General features: G+C 35.1%; 1 protein-coding gene across 2 annotated transcripts in view; it reads right to left on the minus strand.

Annotated features, from left to right (window-relative positions):
• LOC110465899 (neuroligin-4, X-linked-like) overlaps positions 1-21,998 on the minus strand; it is a 411,997-nt gene that overhangs the window by 321,168 nt on the left and 68,831 nt on the right. For both annotated transcript variants that reach the window (XM_021522041.1, XM_021522039.1), the window contains exon 2: positions 3,631-3,684. In XM_021522041.1, the coding sequence (XP_021377716.1) occupies positions 3,631-3,684 (54 nt within the window). The remainder of the gene's footprint in view (positions 1-3,630; positions 3,685-21,998) is intronic.

The following is a 21,998-nucleotide window of genomic DNA, read 5'->3' on the forward strand; positions in this document are numbered from 1 at the left end:
TCATGGTATTTTACAGTGATGACCCCGAGTTAAAGGTCCTCGCATGCATTATACTGTAAGGCCATACGAAACCATGATTGTAAAAATGTAATCATCAACTAGTTCTGCTAAAGGTCAGTTTTTGCAATATCTGCTGATGACGTTACAACATAGTATAGGTTTTACATATACATTACTTACAGCCGAAATGAACATGTGATGGACGTGTTATCGTTTTGTTGACGTTTAGAGGTCGCTGTTTGACAAACCCACGGTATTATATCCAACGAGAACACAGGTTATGTTGTAGAAAACGTATGGCTCTGGAAAAAAATCTGCTATTACGCCCACTTGTTCAATACGTCTATGTATACCGTATATCTAAATAGGCAACACAATTATGATCATCGCTCTGCTATGGAGATAATCTCTTTATAAAGATTACGTGCTCCCCTTTTTATAGATATCTCGGGTCTATATTGACCACCTGCCAATAAAGCCCACCAGTTTATAACGTTTGTGAATACCGTATTTCTATATGGACAACACGATTATGACTATCGCTCGTCTATGAAGATCATCTTTGTATAATTACGTGCTCCCTTTTTTATAGTCCATCACGAATTTACCTGCCCATAAAGCCCACCAGTTTAAACCGTATTTTGAAATAAAATAAACAATCAGTTTATAAACATCGCTCGTCTATGCTTATCTTTTTATAAAGATTACTTATTCTCCTTTCTATAAATATCACCTGTCCTTATTGACCACCTTCCATTAAGCCCAACAGTTGACACCGTCTATCGTTCTGTCTATAAAGACTTCAGTACCTGTCTGTGCATATCACATGTCTATCAACAACATCTGCCAGAAAGATCTGAACCCATTCCCTGTTAATTCTGTTAAACTTAAGTCCTTTCAACAGGGTTTTGTCAGTGTTTTACTTTGTACAATGTACGTATAATTAGCACAATAATACACTTTTCCGATGCAACACTTCTTTTTGGGGTATCTAGTTCGAAAATGTCTTGTAATAATACTGTATACAGTCGATTCTCGTCATTTTGCTTCCTCCATACATAAGGTTTCCTCTCCAGCTGCCGGTGTTGGAGGGAATAGATTGGTATTTTTTTTAATACATTTTCTTGTTGTTAGGACGTCTCGCAATCCAGCTGGTACACGATTATTGTGATTTATTGTGTTTGTCCTTATACATCACGGTATTGTCACCATGGGATTATTTCATGATGGAAGGTAAAGAAAACTACAAATGACTCGAAATAAAAATCGCGCGCTTACTTACCTTTATAGTTTACTCATTGGGACGAGCTGTCTGTTGAAGGTTGAGCAACGTGTTGTCGTGTCGTGAAAAGTGACATGAATACTTCATCACACCAACCCAATACGCAAAGGACCCGGCACTGGTTAAAACGCCCCGGAGACCGCGGCTGGCAGCTGGTAGACCATTAAAGAATCTGAGACATCCTCGTGTAAGTCCTTCACGGACACGCTGGTCGATCTGTCTAGCAGATGAACGGACCCAGGTGTCAATCGCAGTTTACAGCATTCAATAAACCGAACCAATAGGTCGACCGACGTACAGCGAATCTCCACGATAATGACCAACGGTCATCTATGTCCCTGGTATCATGTTATATTTGGAAATAAGGTTTTGCCGCTAATTTACCTGTTAACCTTCTCATTTGACTCGACGAATATGTATAGCCGTTGTTCAATTGTCTGTTTATCAACACTATAATACCTTGATATGTATTCACAAATATATAAGAAGACAATACCCATGGCATAAAGATATGATATCTATATGCATAAATTTCTTTAGGTAATGGGTTAAGGAAAATGGTGCTTTAATGCTTTCTATCAACGGTAATATTTCATTTTATTCAGACAATTGCCACCTAAATATTTATAAGCGACATTCGTCAATACAATGATCCAATAATAAAGCATTGTTTAGTCGCTACAAACAGTGTAAAATATAATATTTCATCATGAACGTTTTTTGCACACATTTTTTTCCCACAAGCATGTTTTAATAGAGACAATAGAGGGCAACGAGCGAACATATCCTCTAATTAAGACTCTGTAATTGACCACTGCACACTACAGGGTACAGGAACCTTGACTGACATTGACAATTACAATATGCTTGCATTGACTGCATCGGCTTCAATGTGATCCAATTAAAATAAATTGATATGGATGATGCAAAGAATTTCGTGCTTTCCAGAGATACAATTACTTGGTGTAGTTTCACACTGATTGGCATTTTAAAAATCCATGGCGGTTATATAGCATCGCGATATGGAATCAGTCTCCTTTTACTGGCTTTGGAAAATAAGACATTGACTTGCATTAAGTCGGTGGATCCGTCTTTTCTTCCAAACATATGTTCGGGAGACAAATTCGAGAAGGCAGAAATGAACATTCATGTGACAAATGAAGGTAGGTTAACAGGTGCGTCTTGTATCTTACTTGTTAGCAAGACATTCGCCATAATTAGAAGAGAATACAGTCCCTTCATGATTCAGAGGGCAGAGAATATCAATTATCGTGTCGGGTTTAAACCAGTATGATAGACGTTGTTTCCAATTTAAAACTTTAGTATTCAAATTAAATTAAAATATTTTCTTTCCGTTTCTATATTTGTTTTAATGAAACGCTCTTTGGATTCAATTTGAAACATTCGTTAATGCGGTAAAAACTTGTTATTTCTTATGTTGTGTACCATATAGAACATGCACACTCGCAATATGCTCACACATAGAATAAGCAACCCCATCCAGTTAAGCAGTATATACAAGATTTACCAATATGTCACTGAAATGATAATACTGTATACAGGGATTTTTTCATCAAGTTTTTGCCATGCTCTGGTAAAATCAGTGCTAATTTCGCCTTTTATTTTTCATCACCGTGTTTATTATGTTATTCACAATCTTTGTTTTAATGATAAATGTTTGGAGATTTTTGAGGAAGGGAGATCACTCTGTGTCTCTATCGTCGCGAAATGAGTCACGTGAGGGTAGGGAATTCGGGATTTTTTAATCCTTTGTTATTAGGCTACAAAGCTACTTAAGTTATGATTATTATAACCACGGACAATACTTTGTGAACCGCTTTAAGACGACCTATAAACTAGGTTGTGATAAAGCGGTATATAAGAACCTCCGATTATAAATGAAATGGCGAAATTTTCAAAGTTAAACCAAGACCAAAATTTCGCGGTATACAGTATTATATTGACCTCACGAATGATGATTTCTGTAGTGTTACTCTAAGACAGCATTATGAAAACCACGGCTATGTCAATGTGAGGCTATTTGTGAAATTTGTCACTTTGTTTAGGAGGAAATGACCTCTGGCTACACAGACGTAATCAATCACACTAATATGCTGGCAAATACAGCTAATTTCAAGCGAATCAATTCAAGTTCATATGTTCAAATCATGGAAAATAATCTGTTATGATTAATGATAACGCTCGGAAACTATTTTGCTGATGCCCACGATAAGAGTTTTGGCATGTTTGACATTACTGCAAAAGCGTAATATAAACGGTATTCTTTCTCAAAACTTGCTTGAAACATAATCTTGTTCTCGTAAGCGATTATAGAATACAGTTCCTACCTTGTTGTTGTCTTCCATACCCCCTAAAACCATCTCCATCCTCCCTCAACTTACCTACAAAATAGAGCAATACGTTAAAACATGTATTCACAACATTATAAGATACATATATGCTATAACAATATTTTAGACGTACATATATAATGTTATTTAGGCCTAAACATATTGTTCATTATATAATTAGCTTATATAATGTGAAATGAGATATTTTTGTGAGGCCCAAATTTCGTAGGTCTCTGAAAAAACACAATTTCGTCGGTGCATGGATTCGTGGATTACGAGTACCCACTCAAACTGAGAATTACCTTATATCAAACTTGTAGTTACTTCCTGGAGCTTTGAATTCGTGGATGAAGATAACACACGAAAACAGTGAAATTGAAAAATCCCTCGAACATTAGTGATTTTACAGTATGTCATTGTATAGACATACACATGCTTTAATCATCGTATTGTAAGCTTCACATGTATTTCACATTATGTGTGTTCACATTATGCTACATGTACAGTATCTCATCATTATAGGCATACCCATAATGATAGCACAATGAATGATAAGGCGTCGGCACCATGTAACCACAACAGCTTAAGTGGTGTCACAACTTTAAGGCGCCAACATCATAAAAACAAAAATCTTGTTGGCATAGTACAAAAGTTCTATAACAATGGTTTTGAAAAATGTATTGCATATACTGTGAAATCAATATTTTCATGGTGATTTAATATCGTTGATTTCGTTGGTAATCTACATTAAGCATTAAAAAGATATATCCACGTGTGATTTGGTACCCGTAATCCAGTATATGGTTTTGTTTTCGGGAAACCACAAAATTTGGGCCCTGCGAATATATCTGAGTTCACAATATAATAAAAGCATTATATATAGTATCTATAACAAAAGCTACCAACTGAACATGTGGACAAGTCTGGTATTTTCCCTGCAAAACTCGTGCAACATTTACCGGCATTATGTTTTAATTTTCCGTGTGGGGAGGGAGTTGAAAATAGTTATGGATCGTTTAAATATTGTTTATATATGTCACACAAACGATAATACCATATAGATTGTGATAGAGTGAAGTGCCTTATCAGACGAGTATTCTATTTGCATTTTGATAATCCATACGGTTTCAATCATAACCCTACATGCAAAGGAGGCTGAGAAGCTAACGTGTGTTCGTACAACCACTTTATTAACTGTTAACAAACTATGATTGACTTCTGTCCCTTTGGTTACTTATCTTATTTTGCTCAATTGTGCCATCGATTTTATTCAGATTATTTTTTTACGTCGTTTCTCCAGACGTTTTCAATGTGAATGTATACATATAAATGTCTAACTGGAATCAACCTCAATTCTGCTATGCAGATGCTTGTTGATGACTTGTCGACTCTCATTTCCATGTAAGTTGCAATGTCAATTTCAAACCGTATCCTAAAGATCGAAATCGACATCGTTAAACTTCAATATTACGTTAGCCGGTAGTTCCAACATGCGAGTCTGATAACTTATAAATCTATAAATTTGTCGTCAGTAGACACGTTTTAACACAAAATGAACGTGCAGACGAGACTGTTCCCACATCTCCAAACAAACTGCCTTGCTTTAAAATTGAATTAATCTATATGGAAGAATCTGTTAAATTGGTACAGTACATTGAGTTAATGTATTCAAAGTGTGGCCGGGTCCAGTGTGGAGGCAAATGTTTTGAAAGCTCTACCGAATTAGCACGAACTCTTAAAACAAGACATATCTTAAAAATCGGCACTGACATAAATACGGGCATATGAGTCGACCCGTAAGAGAGTTGTAATGTACCCGTTATCATTATAAATATTCCATATTTCCTGGATGATCTGTTTCTGTCACGATGAGTCCTATATAATTACAGTATAAGCACTAATATCCTACACAACGACTGTAAAATAAGTATTTTTCGTGTCTTTTTTTTAAAAATTTAGTTGATTTCGTGGGTACTATACCTACTATTTATCCACGAAATCATGTCAAGGAAGTAATGGCCGATTTGACACAAAGGTATTCTCCATATAACTAGGTACACTTGATCTACGAAATCATCTTCCCACCAAATTGTGTAATTTGGGGAAACCACAAGAGCTTTGTCTCTACGAAAGTATCTGATTTACCAATATAATATCAACATACACAAGTAACCGCTGTTTGTAAGCTATTTCTGCCTGCAGCTGATTGTCATATAAAGTAAATGGTAGTAATATAATATAGATAAATAAATGAGTAAATAAAATATATTTAAGATAATATGTATTTCATCAATTTGGACATACGAATATTTCACAAAGAATTAAATGGGTTGGCGATAAGACCAAGGGAACTAAGTGTACAAAACATATTTAAGCATACATGCCCTATCAAGTAACTTTCAAGCTGCCAATTAAACATTACTGAAGCAGCATGTGTGTTCATCTGTATGTAACCAAGCAACGCATGCAGACATCAATGAGAAAATAGATCTGCTACTGCGAAATATTTAAAATCTTGGAACCAACGTCTATTTTTATCACCTAAAACCTCAAACTTGACCTATTATTCACACCTGACCTATGACGTCACACTTGACCTATGCTTCATATCTGACCTCTGCTTCACATCTGACCTATGATGTCACACCTAAAAAATGAACCTTGATTTGATGTGCGATTACTTTACTACACCATGAACACATTAGGTAGTCCAACTATTGCAATAAGTCAAACAATACGCAAAGTATATCGTATTTTGCTTAGTCTACAAACAGCAAAACATAATGCATGACGCTTTTGGGACGGCGAAACATCAATGTTATCGCATAATGCAAAAACAAACCTTTACAAAGAAAAAAACCATTTCATATTACTTCTCAGCAAACGAAACAGTCTATTAACTGTGTAAAGTCAGTATTTCACGCTTGTGTGAGTAGCAAACATCAATGTTATCGTTTAAATCAAGCTCGGTAAACACCTGTATGTGTTATGTAGATCTTCTACCGGATTACTTTCCCATCTGTTGTTTAATTATGAATGTGAATGTAAATGATAGCAAGCGGAGCACATCTAAGGTGCCGCTTCGACTTGATAATCAAACCTACGTTTCCAGTTGCCTTACATTTCGCGCAGCCCACTGTGTGTTATAATACCGTTTTGATATCATAAAATATCAAATGGAAATACAATCAACTTTTAAGCTATATCTGCGTGTCCCTTATGAACGCGTGCACGTTATATATTGAGCTTGTGATTCCAACTTGCACCAGAGAAACTTCACGGGAGTATCGTACGGATCATTACAGTAGATAATACATAATGGATTATACATGCTGTACAGAGTAACGGGTTCACATCGCCATCCATATACACAGGCCTTTCTACACTCCGGTATGTTGATTTCAATATTTTAGTGTGTGATTTCAAAATTACACCACGGCATCATAACCACAAGCAACTACGGACAGAACGATTAGCAAACTATTGTCAAATGTCTAGATAAACACTCAAATAATAGAGACACTGATCGAGCGCTTCTGATATCAAACACCGAACAGAGACCTGAGTTGTTATCTTAAGAACATGGCGAGTACGTGAAACTTGCAAATGTAATACAAAAGATACAACAGTTTAATATCACTCGATAATTAGTAGATAAAAATGCAAGACACATATTCGCACTACACTAGTTGATAAGAAAGGCACACTGCCATGTAAATGAATAGCATCATAAAACATACGTAAACATCAAATGTAATTTCATTAGGAAAAAATGAAAACACAGAGTACTACACAAACGGTAAACAATAAACAATACCAGATGATTTTCACAAACACGTCTTCTTTGACGATAACATAAATACATGTGAGAACCATATAGACACTAAAAACCATGATAAGTAGCCATACACTAAAAGGGATGCATTTTCCTTATACAGCTAGTATTGAGGGTTGAGCATTCTCGTACCAATTCAAAAAGTTGAAACTGTTTTTTACAGCGTAACTATAAAATTGAAAAGTCATTTTTGAAAAGAAGTGTGCTAGTATCAAAGTTTACTTTTGGCACAAAAAAGTGTACGTAGTAAACGTGTCGCAAAGTTTCAAGAAAGACTTGTCCCTTTATCAAGTTATGAATGAGTGAGTGATTTGTATTGTTTACCTGTATCTAATGTCTCTCGACCCGGAACGTTTCGCCTGTCGAGTGACATATGAAATATACAATTTCGTCGCATCGTTATACAGGTAAGCAATACACATCGCTCACTCAGTCCTAGTTTGACAGTCAAGAAAACTAAGAATACATCCTAATTGGCATGGTAGTTGAAGTAATGAAAAAAAGAATATGTGAATAATGCAAGAATTTTGTATTACGTAATTCACAACATTGCACGTTAAACAACAGCATATGGATGTTGTGATGTCAGGACAACATCATAATTTCACTATGGGTTTAGGATAACATTACACTTGTATTGCAAATTTGGCCCTAAATTTAAAGATGCATTTCTTATAATAATTGGTATTTTACTCCCTTTCCGCCCGGAAAGATATGCTTTAACATCCGTATACAAAATCAGTGTTTTTTTTAAAAAAAATCCTGATTTGTATTATGTGATATGTATGTTTTTCTCATGATAAAGGATTGAATTACCTGAACAAAATCACACATTTCTTTGTTGCTGTTACGTCTATTTTTAAGCCCATTTCTTTGAGCGGACCAGTTATACCTTACAAACGATTTCATTTCTAAACTTCCTCGAAATAATTCTAGACATTTAATTCCTCGAGTAAAATTGATATACATTTTTTCCGCTCGATCACCTGGAGTGTAAAGGCTCTCGAGTCACTGGATATGTTCTGGTGCATATCTACTGACTTCAGCTAGAACATATCAATATCGCTGTCTTAATGTTTACGATGTCCAACAGATCTATTTAAAGAACTGTTTTCTATTTTAACCTCAGCTTTACACTCTCGGGTCTTCGATATCCTCGACAAACGACGGTTAGTGAATTCATACAACCTTTAATATAAAGTATACAGTAACAGTCCCAAGCGTTTCACCACTCCTCTTCAGCTAGCCAAACGTCGGAAGTTGCCGTGAGTGTACTTTGCAGAGAGTAAACCCAACTCGCGTTGTTCCCATGCTTCTTTTTATATTTTGTTAAGTGAATATTGCACCGGCGCAAAGTCCAAGGGGTTTGTATAGTACAAAACCCTAAACAATGACACAAGAACACTCACAAGAAGGAATTATTTATACTACATATTACACAAAAACGTACCACTGTTGTGCATTATCCAAATTAGGATGTATGCTGGGGCATTGCTGGTGGTATTCAAGTCAACGCAGCATGCATAGCAGGGGCGCTGACAAACAGCACGAACAAAGTGACAGCAGCGAACATGTTGTTGCATTATGTGTCTCATTAACTTGTCCTTAGTAACAGCGTGTTGAAGCTTCTCACAAAATCGGGAGCTATTAATTAATTCTAAATACGGATTACGCTTATCCAAACTGCATCAAATCATGTGACATACTTTAAGGGAATGTCCACAGTTAAACTGTTACTGAGTACAAAGTATGATAGAAAAAAGTATGAATGTATAGCAAAACACTTTTTAATGCTATCATAAGTCAAACATCAATCTTGTCTTCATTTCGTTGTTGTTAATTATTCTTGTCATGAGATACTTGTATTACTTAGCCGTACAACTTTATAATATGTAAATAGGTGTTGTTACACTAAATGATCTGGCATTTTAGATAAGTATTCATTGGGTTTGTGTTTGGACAGTTGAATGCTCCTTGGTTCTGGGAAAACGTTTAATAGAGGGGGAAAATACAAGCATTTCATATCTTCAACACATATTATTCATCTGGTTATTGCTTTTTGAATAGGGCAGCACAGCACTATTATTTGTATTCCTTTCAGAGACTAGTACTTCTTCGCTTACACGCTGGTGATTTGTTGCCTTTATTACATCCCGTACACTATTTACCTGTTTAAATGTAAATGCCAACCGATCTATAGAGAAGTTAGACCTAATACTACCTCGACACCGTCACGTCATGTAGACAGACATGTGATACAACGACCGTTACGGTATCCTTTAATATTCATGGTATAACGTGAATATTTCAAACACGTAATATATACCGTGTGTTGGATCACAACATGACAACTGCATATACTGGTGGGTTAAGACTTATGGACCTACCTGAGATGGGGATGCCAAAGGCCGCCACAAAGACATTCATAATATAGCTCAAAGGAATATCGTCCACATTTGTAGATTTTACAAAATCATATGTGCTTCTCATGTTGTTTTGCCGCTTTTCACAATGCATATACATACATGCACATGGTTAGGACGTTACTGCTTTATGGACTTCTATATAAGTTTGTTGGATTATTGATTTGCTTCGAAAACGATGATGATACAGCAATACATGTACATCTAAATAACACGATTGAAATCATTCTTATATTTGCCCCTGTTTAAAACTAACCTTACATGAAGCTAGTGATGTGTCACTGCGTTCATAATTCTGTAAGTGTAATGCGAATTAACTTCCATACTTGTGACGGTAAATGTGTGATGTTAGAAATAAGAAGCCTGTATGGGTCAGCGGCTGTCATTTTTATTGAATAGATATAAACAGATGAAATGACTGTGTTTGGACACAAAGACAGTGTGATACTATTTTCATACAGTAAATGTCCTAGGTTGTCAGTATAAGATATACGTAATATAGTTCCTGTTATACTACCAGTAATCGCTAAGATGACAGAATAAGGAATACGTTATATATTTCGAGTTGTCATACCAGTTTGAATCGCAAAAAGCATTCACGCACACTGACAATGAAACGCTAGCGCATTTCATAGAATATGCCTTTTCGTCATTATTGCCAGCATTATGAGGAATATCTTCAATCTTTTTATATCTGCTTACTTATTTATCATCCTACGTGTAAAATATCTGAAAAAATCAACAAAGAGTGTACATAAACAGACAGATGTATAGATAGAGTGGTGGATTATTCTTCGTGTTCCTACAAAAAAACTACGGTCTTGTGAAGATTGTGTCCACAGATGATGGTTCACTCATTGACTCTATATATAGATACTATTGACCGGGAAATGTTCGATGCTGTAAAAATTCCTCTCTTTTTTTTCCAGTCGTGATAAGGGTGAATTTAACTAAACATAACAATATGCTTAGTTAATAAATGTGAAGGGCGAAATCAACACTGGGCGAAAATGACTTATTCTGGCGAAGGTCGAAATTTTGACTGTGCGAACATTACTCAGTATACAGTATATATGTACGTTTTGTATCACCGAAATGATAATTACATAAGCACAGTTGTATATCAACCCATCCGATAAATTATCATGTTTGGTACTGATGACAATGTACATGTACTAGCGCAAAGTACGTAAAGTAAGTATTGCAGCTTTTAATAACCAACATGAAAGGTATGTTCTAATGAAATAAATAAATACAATTGTTTTCATCAAACTCCATTTAACTTGTGTGATAGCAGATGCAAACATTCTCACAAATCACTGAACTTTCAATATGACTATGCTTTATTGTGTGTACTTTTTCATTATTGATAGATAGAAGTAATGTTAAGAAAATTTCAATCCTAATGTATTAATACGAAAAAGGAATTATTTTGATATGACATTTGTAATAACAAAATCGTTGATGGTGAATCTTGCCAGTGATAATAAGATATAAATATATTTCCAGTTTGGAATCGGGTTTTAATGTTGATCAATATTTAAAAAATAAAAATGTGAATATAATTCTCTTAACAATCTATTTTATGTTGTTGTTGGGTATTAATTACTTTTCCTTTAAACAAGCACCATACATTACCAGTAAATGACGCGAGAAAACGTTACAGAAAACGGTAGGTGTTTAATGAGTCGTTTCATTTTTTATATCAATATATTTTTCTTTTATTGCTTACATATTGAACTGTTGAACTGTGGAAAGTTTTAAACGTTGAGGGGGAGTGTGGTGGAGGTAGGTTGAATGAACCTAACTTTTGCAAAATATATTGTCGACAATGCTCTACTCCATTGTCTTTTTTATAAGCTTTTGAATCTACAGCGTCTAGTACTGGCACTGTATCAATAGATATTAAAGGTAGGTGGTGCTTTACTGATACCTCGTTAGTACGTGAGTACTGAGGTAACTTACTGGTAGAAATGTTCTTGTCGTGTGTGAAAGTGACAGCTTTAGGTAAGGCACTTGAGATATGTGTGACCATTCCGAAGACGTTAACTTGTCATGGAATATTTTGTGTATTCCAGGTTATTAAAAGAGGATTTTTTTCTTGATTTTGTGATTTCGCTTAACATCTCTCTGTCGTCCTCATACCAGTACCTTGACAAATGGTATATTTTGTACATTCTAGGAATAAAAAAAAATATATAAACATGTTCTGTTGACATCGAAACCTTTTTTTATGTACAAAAACAAACAAATTTGAATGGCAAATCATTTGCCGAGAGAGCACTAAAATTTCAATTAGAATTAATGTCTGACCCAAATCTATAAGTTGTAGATTTGATGAGGTGCTTTAATTGATATCTGTTAACCTCTGTAGCGGGCATCATGTCAATTAAAACAACTTTATTTCGCATCAAACATGAGACGAAGATAATTTTTTTCCAGGAACGCTATTTATCTTAATCTGCAAGACTACCTCAAAGACAAAATAACATTGTTTCCTCCAACATCACGATGTGCTGAACCTAGCGTTTTTTAAGGAAACAAAACAAGATTCCACAGCAGTATATTTTCATTGACAAAAACTACTGTTGTAGAAAAAACGTTATTGGGCTGTTAAATGTGATGAAACGCAGAGAAATCAACTCGTGTAACCTTGAATCAGAAAGCTAAAACTGTAAAACATTTCGTATTATTATCAATCGATAGGATTTTCACAAGAAGAATTCTATTAAAGCCGATTATAGAAACATTGTGTCTGCGTTCTTGCGCAATGAACCAAACTCTTCTAACCGGACTAGTGACAACTTTGCTGGAGTGGTTGCATATCTGTATTCTGTGCCTGAACAGAGTACAAAAACAACAACATACAAGGAAAGGTATTAAATATCAAGCGATCTCTGTATAAGAATAATATATGTGTATCTTTACAAAAAATAAGTGGTTATATGCTGATCTGGCAGAGCTTTCCATGTCTGTATTATGTAAAATAACATGTTTGTAATTTAACAAGACGATAATTGAGAGGTTAAAATAGTGTTTCATTCATTTACCTTCCTTTAGGGCGCTCATGGCTGTTTCCGCTTCCGCGAAAACATAGAATTACCAAACCTATCATTATAATCCTGCAATTGTTGTGATTTTTTAGAGTCATTTTACCAGTGAGGAGACGTACAATAATCATTTTCTTTATTGCAACTATAAGGTATTTCTTGGAAGATAGAAATAAAACTAGGTAGCTGTCGAAAGAATAAAAAATAAAGCTTATTTGACAAGAGGCTTACAAATGTGGATCATAGCAGTTCCTCATGACGCATTTTCATATAAATTTATATTATATAGGTAATACCATTAGATTTATATTATATAGGTAATACCATTAGATTTATATTTCCGTTGAAAAGCCTGTTTATAAAGATAATCGATCAAATGTCATCGTAATTATGTACAATCGAGAACCAAGGACCTAATGCGTACAGAATGTATTCTTTCCATGATATCCCAGGGCTCCTTCGTGTGCTTGCTCAAACTCTAGGTAAGAGGAACCAAATAAAACTCCCACACGATAGAGTGTTATTCAAAGGTTTCGTAATGACGAGAAATTGGAATTTATATTACAGTATGAAATCCAGTTGCATACAAAACCAATAAATAAGTAAACAAATAATTAAATAAGCCTTACAATGATAATATTTAAGTAATGACAATAATTTATAATTGTGCATATTATCAGTGTGATCATTTTGTTTTTGTTTGAGACACAGCATCCACACATTGATTGGTATTCTACAGAAGGGATAATTTACCCAGGGAATACTATTTTTTTTAATATACAATTGTAGCATGATGTGAAAATAACAAGTGTAAGTTAGGTTGCAAACAATATGATACTGAAGAAAAGAGAGAAAAATTATCATCATGGAAAAACTTGTTAATATTCTATCAATAGAAAGGTATCTCTCTCAGATTCTGTTTATCAGTGGATGCTGAGTTTAGCCACCAAGAGTGAAATCTTCATCGGTTCATTTGATGGACGTGTAGCTGATGAGACAATATGACGTCATACAGGTTTTTTCCCCCGAATCCAACATTGAACGTAACAAACAAACAAAAACTAAACTATTACAAAATTTAACGAATTTTCGTATTGTTGTTATCTTACATTGTGAATACATTACTTTTCCTGTGATCTGGGCGATTTTGAACACTTTCCCTTCTAGCTGTATAAGGAAAACAGCAAAAGAGGGGCAAGCCACATTAATGCAAGCAGAGGAAACAAGAAGAACACACTAGATACATGCTGCTGTAAGAAACAAGAAGAACACACTAGATACATGCTGCTGTAAAGTGGTGGTAGAGACGTGTTTACAACCTTTTGATGATAGCTGGTCAGGGAAATTCCAGGATATGTGTCCCCCTGCTGTCAGAGACCGGATTACCAGAAAGAGGCTACCAGTAGTAGACAGACATGTAATGTACCCTACACATTCCGACAGTAGAACCTTGCCATCCGGTGATACTTAACGGTCACGAATATGTCAAGCATGTGTTTGATATATTTGCAGATTCTGCTACCGACATGTGCTATAACTACACCAGTGCTCCGCTCCTCACAACAACTTCAAAACATATTTTAATCACATACTAGCTGATCAAGGGGCTTTTAATTTCTAAAGAATATTAAACATGGCGATATGCACATGTCGATAAATTGCGCTATTAAGTTAACTTAAGAGTTAGAACTACTCTGACGACCCGCTACTAAAGTCAACACTTATTGTGTGTTGCTGTTTTCGCATGAATTTGATGTAGACAAATGCAGTCTTATAAAGTAACGGCACCATTTCAACCATTATTACTATAGTGTAATCGTATTGAATAACAATAATTCTAAAACAAATACTAGGTAACCGGGGTTTTCTCTTGTGCTGGCTTCAATGTACGCTGGAAGCATTTTATGTAACTGTAATAGCATTGTGTCTAGTTATTACATGACGTAATATGTTCATCCCAGTTTCATCCCTCTTAAACCCTTGAACGTTAGGACAAAGCATTATTGTTTAAACATCTAAATACTGCTGTATACAGTGTGAGGTTCCGGTGCTCTTTTCGTGGTATTTAAGATTGTTTGTGAAATTCCTGGGATCCCGACAGATATTTTGACGGGTTTCACTAACAACAAACGTTTTCTTTTCAAGAGGAAGCATTGCTACCCCCTCCCACTTTCTTCTCTTTGTTGTAATACACGATCTCTTTCGTTTGCCATTTCAGATGAGGAGTATTTATCTCCCTTTTCTTTCATGTAATTCACGATGTATTTAGTTTGCCTTTCCAGAGGAGGAGAGTATACATCTCTTTGATTTGTTGTATTTCACGTTGTCTTTGAATCGTGATTATTTCCATATTGTTGTTTGATTTACGTTTATTGTGTCTTACAAAAAATGGAAATGCATTTTTCATTAGAATATATTGATTTGATATGTAACATTAACCGTGTTCACGACAATATCACCACCAAGGACAATCATTCAGAAACAATGCTGAAGGTATAGTAGCATCTCTTGATCAACAACATTTTTCTGTTGTATACTCTGAAACACACCAAGTATTTGATTCGTACATGGAATCGGGAAAGCATAACGCCATTGTTTATGGTACCAATACAATGGTATAATAAATGTTATCGTCATATTATACAGTGTATGGTACAAAGTACACGTACATGATACAATGCTTGGTTTTACGGTAAGGTATGGTGATGTTGGTACTACTCTGTACAAAGCAACCTTCGGCTGCTACATCTGCGAAAAGTGCATCGTGTTATTATTTTACTATACTTGATGCATGATATACTGGCTTATTCACTCTGGCTAAGTAGGTAAAACTTTGGAATGATGCGTGCTGTCTGTGGCAGTAACGCCCTGGTATTGTGCGTGCTGTCTGTGGCAGTGACGCTCTGACATTGTGCGTGCTGGTAGTTGTGGTAACGCTTTGGGGCGATGCATGCTGGCTGTGAGGGTAGTAACACTCTGACAGGATGCATGGTGGCTATTGTGGTCGGTCGATGCTGTTTTTTTGAGGTAACAAGTTGGCACAACGCACATGGACGTTTGTGAGCACTCTGCATCGATGCATGCTGGCTGTGGTGGTAACGTTGTGGTGTGATGCTTGCTGTCCATTGTATTTCTGCTCTAACATACTGCAAGCTGTCTTCCGTGGTAACGTTCTGGCAGGATGCATGTAAGTTTTGTTGATGACGTTATGTCACGATGACTTTTGGCTTTTGTGGTAATGCTTTGACCTGCTTCAAACTGACTTTTGTGTCAACATTCTGGCAGGATGCATGCCACAATGCATGCTCAGTATGGTGGTAACACCTTTACTTGATGAATGCTGGTTGTGATGGTAACACTCTTACACGATGAATATTTGCTTTGGCATGCAATTATACACTGTTTGTCGTGGTAACATTTTGGCAGAATTCATGCTAGTTTTGTTGGTTACGCTCTGTCACGATGCATGGTGGCTTGAAACACTCTGGCACACAATTCTGTTGAAATGTGGTTGTAACATTTTTACATTTCTCAGGTTTTTTATATCGAAACTTTCGTTAATGATACTCTATTGTGTGCCATTCTATAGGGTAGTTACGTCAGAGACGGTCCTTATCGGATAATTAGATATGTCATCGCAACGTTAAAGAATGTACTTAACGCAGGAACTAAATACAAATTGGCTAGTTATACGTGCATGTGTTTGTCCAAAGCAGGATGCATTCCTATATATTTGTCTTAGTGATTATAGGTTATATAACATATTCTAAAGTAGGATTGTGTGCATGTTCGCTGGATATAAAGGAAGGCACCAAGTTTACTGTAAAACATTGTCTTTTGAGTCAAACAAAATAGATTTTCGAAACCTTAATAGGAAGATTTTATCGAGTTATGAATAGAAACATTATCCTTGGTTCTGCTAGATATTGAAATTTATGTTCGTCATTTTGATATTTAAACATAACCGAGATTTCGAAGATAAAATGCAAAATTTACGCTCGACCTTTATAATACAATCTATTCATAGTTGTGATAACCGTATTAAAATAAAAAGCCAAAAGCAACTGCATTTTATCACATTTAATGGACGGAATGGGATGGGTTGGTTATGGAACTAATCAAAGTTGCTTTTCAATGCGCACTTCATTATTATTTATGTGAACATATATTGTGTTATTTGTTCAAGTAAAACAGCTACTTTGGTAGAGGATACATCAGTCATGTTACATGTAACAGTTAAATAGTGCGGGGTTGTACAGAGCTAACATGTATCTTTTAGTATTTCTAAACATTGAGCTATGTTTTGATTCTAATAATATAACATTAGAAATCGAAGGAATTTATACAGTTTAATATATTGATGAAATAACGTTCGAAAAACTTGTAGAAAGCCTCGATGTAGCTAGAAAGAATCTTCATAAACTTTCGTTCGTTTTAGCCAGATAAGACATAATGCGTCGGTTAACTGCAGGAAGACTGGGGACGTTAGTGTATCGTATGGCTACTTAACTAAACATAATAACAAAATGACCGGTGCCTCTACGATCAGGTCTTGTCGTCCGTGAAGGTAAAAAGTAATCCAAACGACTGCCTAGTCACCGTAACTGCGCAGTTTGGCTAAACGAACAAAAGGCTTTGTTTGTTTGACACATTGCATCACCACTGCACACATGAAGGTATGATTTCTCAGTAAGGACATATATGTTTGTTTCTTTACCGTGCAACCTTTTATCACGTGTTTTGACCTTTGCGCGATACACATGTACTTCTTTGCATTATGTAATATATCAAAGAAAGAAAGCCAAAGAAGATAGAAAGCTAACCATTTTTTTCAAAGCAGGGTCCAGTAAGTCTACTACGAATTCTTCCTCTAAGAAATTTCAGTCGTAAAAAAAGGACTTAAGGGTTTTATGTCACATATTCTGAGCTACCGATACCCGCGTTTTACGTGTACGTCTTTTTTGCTAGGAATTCCGAAGAATTATTTGTCTGGCTGAAACCAGACTGTGCAGACCAGACACTAATTTTAGATGCTTTATTGGAAAGCGAGAAGCCATACAAAGGATGCTTCTAAAGAGAGGTGAGTCCTACAGATAGAGCATCCGTTATGTAAGTAAAACAGTGGAAACCCATTTTCAGTATAAAATCAAGAAATATGTTGAAACTACCATCATAGGGTGACTATGTCCAAATTTCATTTATTTCTCGAATATGTATTAACTTATTTATCGATAATAATGATTTTTGATAATATTGATAAATTGGTGTTTTTTTTTTGTTTTTTTTACATTTTATCTTATTTTTTGTATTTTTGTTTTTGCAGAGATATCTTATTTCTAAGGTTTTTTTATATATGTAAGCTACTGAAACAAATGTTTAAAAATTCATGTTTTTAGCCGTTTCTTGGTGTTCATTACATAGGGGTATAGTGTATATGGTTTGTAACGAAGGAAGAAGTGGAGCGCACCTGAAATGAAAATGCGGTTTCAAATTTCTGTGAAGGCCAGTTACACAAAATAATTGATTACATGTTTGTAATGCTTCAAAAAATCAGGCGAATTGAAGTTTAGCATTAAAAAAGAAGGCGTATAAACCCCGATCAAGCATCTGATGCACGTATGAACCACTACTAGTACGGCTTGCATAATGAAATTAATATCAACCGTTTCAGTTTAAAAAACAAAGATTTTAGCCTTTTCCTGAATAAATTATCGTGTTCGTTCGTCTGCAAAATTTCATGACAGATATAAAACCCTATCTAGATAAGGACAATTGTCGTTTACGATGGATTTGGATATAGTAAATCATATTTATTCGTTCAAGATCCGACACAAGAACGATAAAACGTTAGAATGGCACAGAAATTTGAATGTGTAACTCTTGGGAACCGGCTCCATAGCATCTGATCAATGGACGAATATGTTATTGTTATTGCCTCGCGGTGTAACTCATGTGATGGGACCCTACTGACAAATCAAATAATGGGTATTGTCAAAATAATGTAGATCAAACCGAGTCCAATGCATTCACCCCTAAAGTAGGCAAGTATTTTTGAAGGGATTGCATGAATACTTCCGTATAAATTGAGATTATTTCACGATTTGTTCCGTAATATGTGATTATAAACGTACTTCTCAAATTTCACAAACTATGCACTGATATTTGTAAGTATATGTAAGTATATGTAAGATGAGTTTTCTGCCGTTCATCATTATATTTTATACTTGATTCTGTATCGTGATATCTTCGATTATGCATTACTGTCTTTTCTATTTATATGTGGCGGGAAGTGATACAGATTAGACAAGTCCAGCATCTTTCACCCGCTATAACAGAATACGGTAAACGATGATACGATCAACGAGTTAGCGTCTGTATGTAACCAAATAAGAAGTCTATAAATGAATTAGGAGATATCGCGTTAATATTGCCGGTGCCAGCTAGCTTAATGGATATTGCTTATTGTTTACAATTGACAAACAGAAGAGCACTTTTATTGTGAAATTGACAGTATCTCTGTGATCAACAGAGTTAGTTCCCTCCACAGTTTGTCCTAACCTGTGTCTCAATGCAGGCTGTAGAACAATTATACATACACATACATATACAAAAATGTACACTGTACATGTTTATGCTTTCCGTGGTAAGGGGTTGTATTCATGCAACTTCTTTGCTTGTAAATCAATTAAATATTGATTAAATATTTTCGTTTGTTTCAGTGCATATATTGGGTCATACTGTCGTTTTTATCAATACAATCTATACAAATCCAAACGTACATGTTTATTTCTGAAGTAGCCGTCCGGTATATGATCTGGCTTTTATGTCGTAGGTAAGTGGTTTAGTAGATGTTGTTTATACCAAAGCATCAATACACAAAGGTAAATTCTGAACACATAGTCAATAGGATAAGATAAAATCACGACCCAAGGCGACACCTAAACAACATAACATACATTACAGATCAGACGTAAACACCGAAACAAGTTGTTCCGGAAAGTTTAGCGTATCCTGCACATCACGTGACATTCGTCAAGCAGTCTACTGTTAAAGCAGGAACATGACAAATTGTATTGGGATTAATTTTAATTATTGTAAAGTTGAAATAGGAAATGAGATGATGACAACAGTCATAAATGATAGTAGAAAGCTCCAGTTTAACAGTTTATGGTTTATAAATCATCTAATTCTCGAAATTTCAGAAGAACATGAATTAGAAATAAATACCCATGACTGCAATATGTACCTTTATTAAATATGATAAAATCGATAAGTGCGAAATATTTGAATTTACGAAAAAAAAAAATTATTATTAAACGTAATAAAATTTAGTAATGTGTCATAAAGCGTTTGTCGCACAGATGTTCTAATCATAATAAATATTGATTAAATTAAAACAATTTTTTTCGTGTTTTACAACATTACTTAAGGATTAACATGAATATGTTTTTCGTGTTATGGAAGTATAACACAAAAAACCGGAGTACTCTAAATATACCGCGAAGCGCTTTATGATGAGAGTACACTCTGTTTTTTGTGTGTTATAGCTCAATAACATGAAAAATGTATTCAAGTTAATCCTTATAATTTAATCTACTATACACAATCCCTGTGGAAATCCACTTTTATTGATGGACTCTTTTCTCTAAGAATTTATTGCGCGGCTGTATCAGCCAATCAAAAGCGACGTTAGAAACGGCGACGTCATTTTTTACGTTATTGGCTGATAACATAAATGTTTAAGCCAATGGAAATGCTTGTTACAAGCAAGATTAAATTATACAGAGTTAACCGAACATCATAATAACACATTTTTGCTAGATATACAGACAATATATGGGGCAAAAGGTGTCATCAGTGTAACAGAAATCAGTACGCATCCAGCCGTTCATAGAATAATACATACACGATGTACTCAGTTATGCTAGAGCAAAAATGAAAAGACCTCAACGTTATACGCTGCAGTCGAGTGTTTTCACTTCACCCAGTGCTGTTCTGATGCAATTAACTAGAGTTCTCGCTACATCAATTTCTACCTAAATTTGGTAAACTATTCTTTGTCTCTCGTTCGAATTTGAGTTAATTTTAACAAATCTTGCTTAATTGAAAGAACAATTTATTACCAAATAATTGAGTTAATTAAATTACTTTCAAATGTTGAAAACGGTATATGAATTAGACAAATTGATCTCCTTTTAAAATTGTGCGTCATTTATTTAGGAGATTTCAACATAATCACAAATACCTACTCAATTAGGGAACGGCAACAACACAAATGCCTGTTTAATTACATTTTGTCAGAGTTATATTGAGTTTGGAAAGATGACTATGCATTCAATCACTTTGAAGTTTATATCCTACCGACAAACAGAACTATCATATTTCTGATATACAGGGATATAGAATTGTCAGTCTACAGATTGCATGTATGACCATATGGACTACAGCTTATAAAAATTACACAGACTTGAGATGCAGCAGGCTTGTGCAGGCGTTATTACCGTATGTGATGTTGTCTGCAGAAAGGCTTGTATAAAATGTGTTGATTGATGTCACATAAGCCACACATTCATCATGGAGAGATTTAGTGATAATACCGTAGCAACACAAATACATTGTATAACTTTCTGTCATACGAATTTCAAGAAAAGAATAAACAACAGAACAAGCGTGAGTGCTTTAAACTAATTATCAGCATAGTAGCCATCTACTGTGGAATCAGATATTTTCGTGGGGACCAATATTCGTGCTTTCCCTACATCGTTTCGTTGGTACATGAATTCGTGATTACGAGTACCCACTGAAACAGAGATTTGCTTCATGTAACTATGTTGTGAACTTATAAATCCGTGGATGATTAGAACCCACGAAATCAACGATTAAAATAACCATGGAAAATATGTTAGTGACTTAAAACATAACCATCAAGTTCCCTATATTTGTAACTGATTATCCAAATAATAATTGAACTTTTACACATTATGAATGTATTGATCTGGTTCCTTCACCATAAAGGAAGAAATGTGATTATGACTGTGTATGAAATTAAATAGTATG

This window comes from Mizuhopecten yessoensis, unplaced genomic scaffold (assembly GCF_002113885.1).
Source record: "Mizuhopecten yessoensis strain PY_sf001 unplaced genomic scaffold, ASM211388v2 scaffold11105, whole genome shotgun sequence".
NCBI classification, from domain to species: Eukaryota; Metazoa; Mollusca; class Bivalvia; order Pectinida; family Pectinidae; genus Mizuhopecten; species Mizuhopecten yessoensis.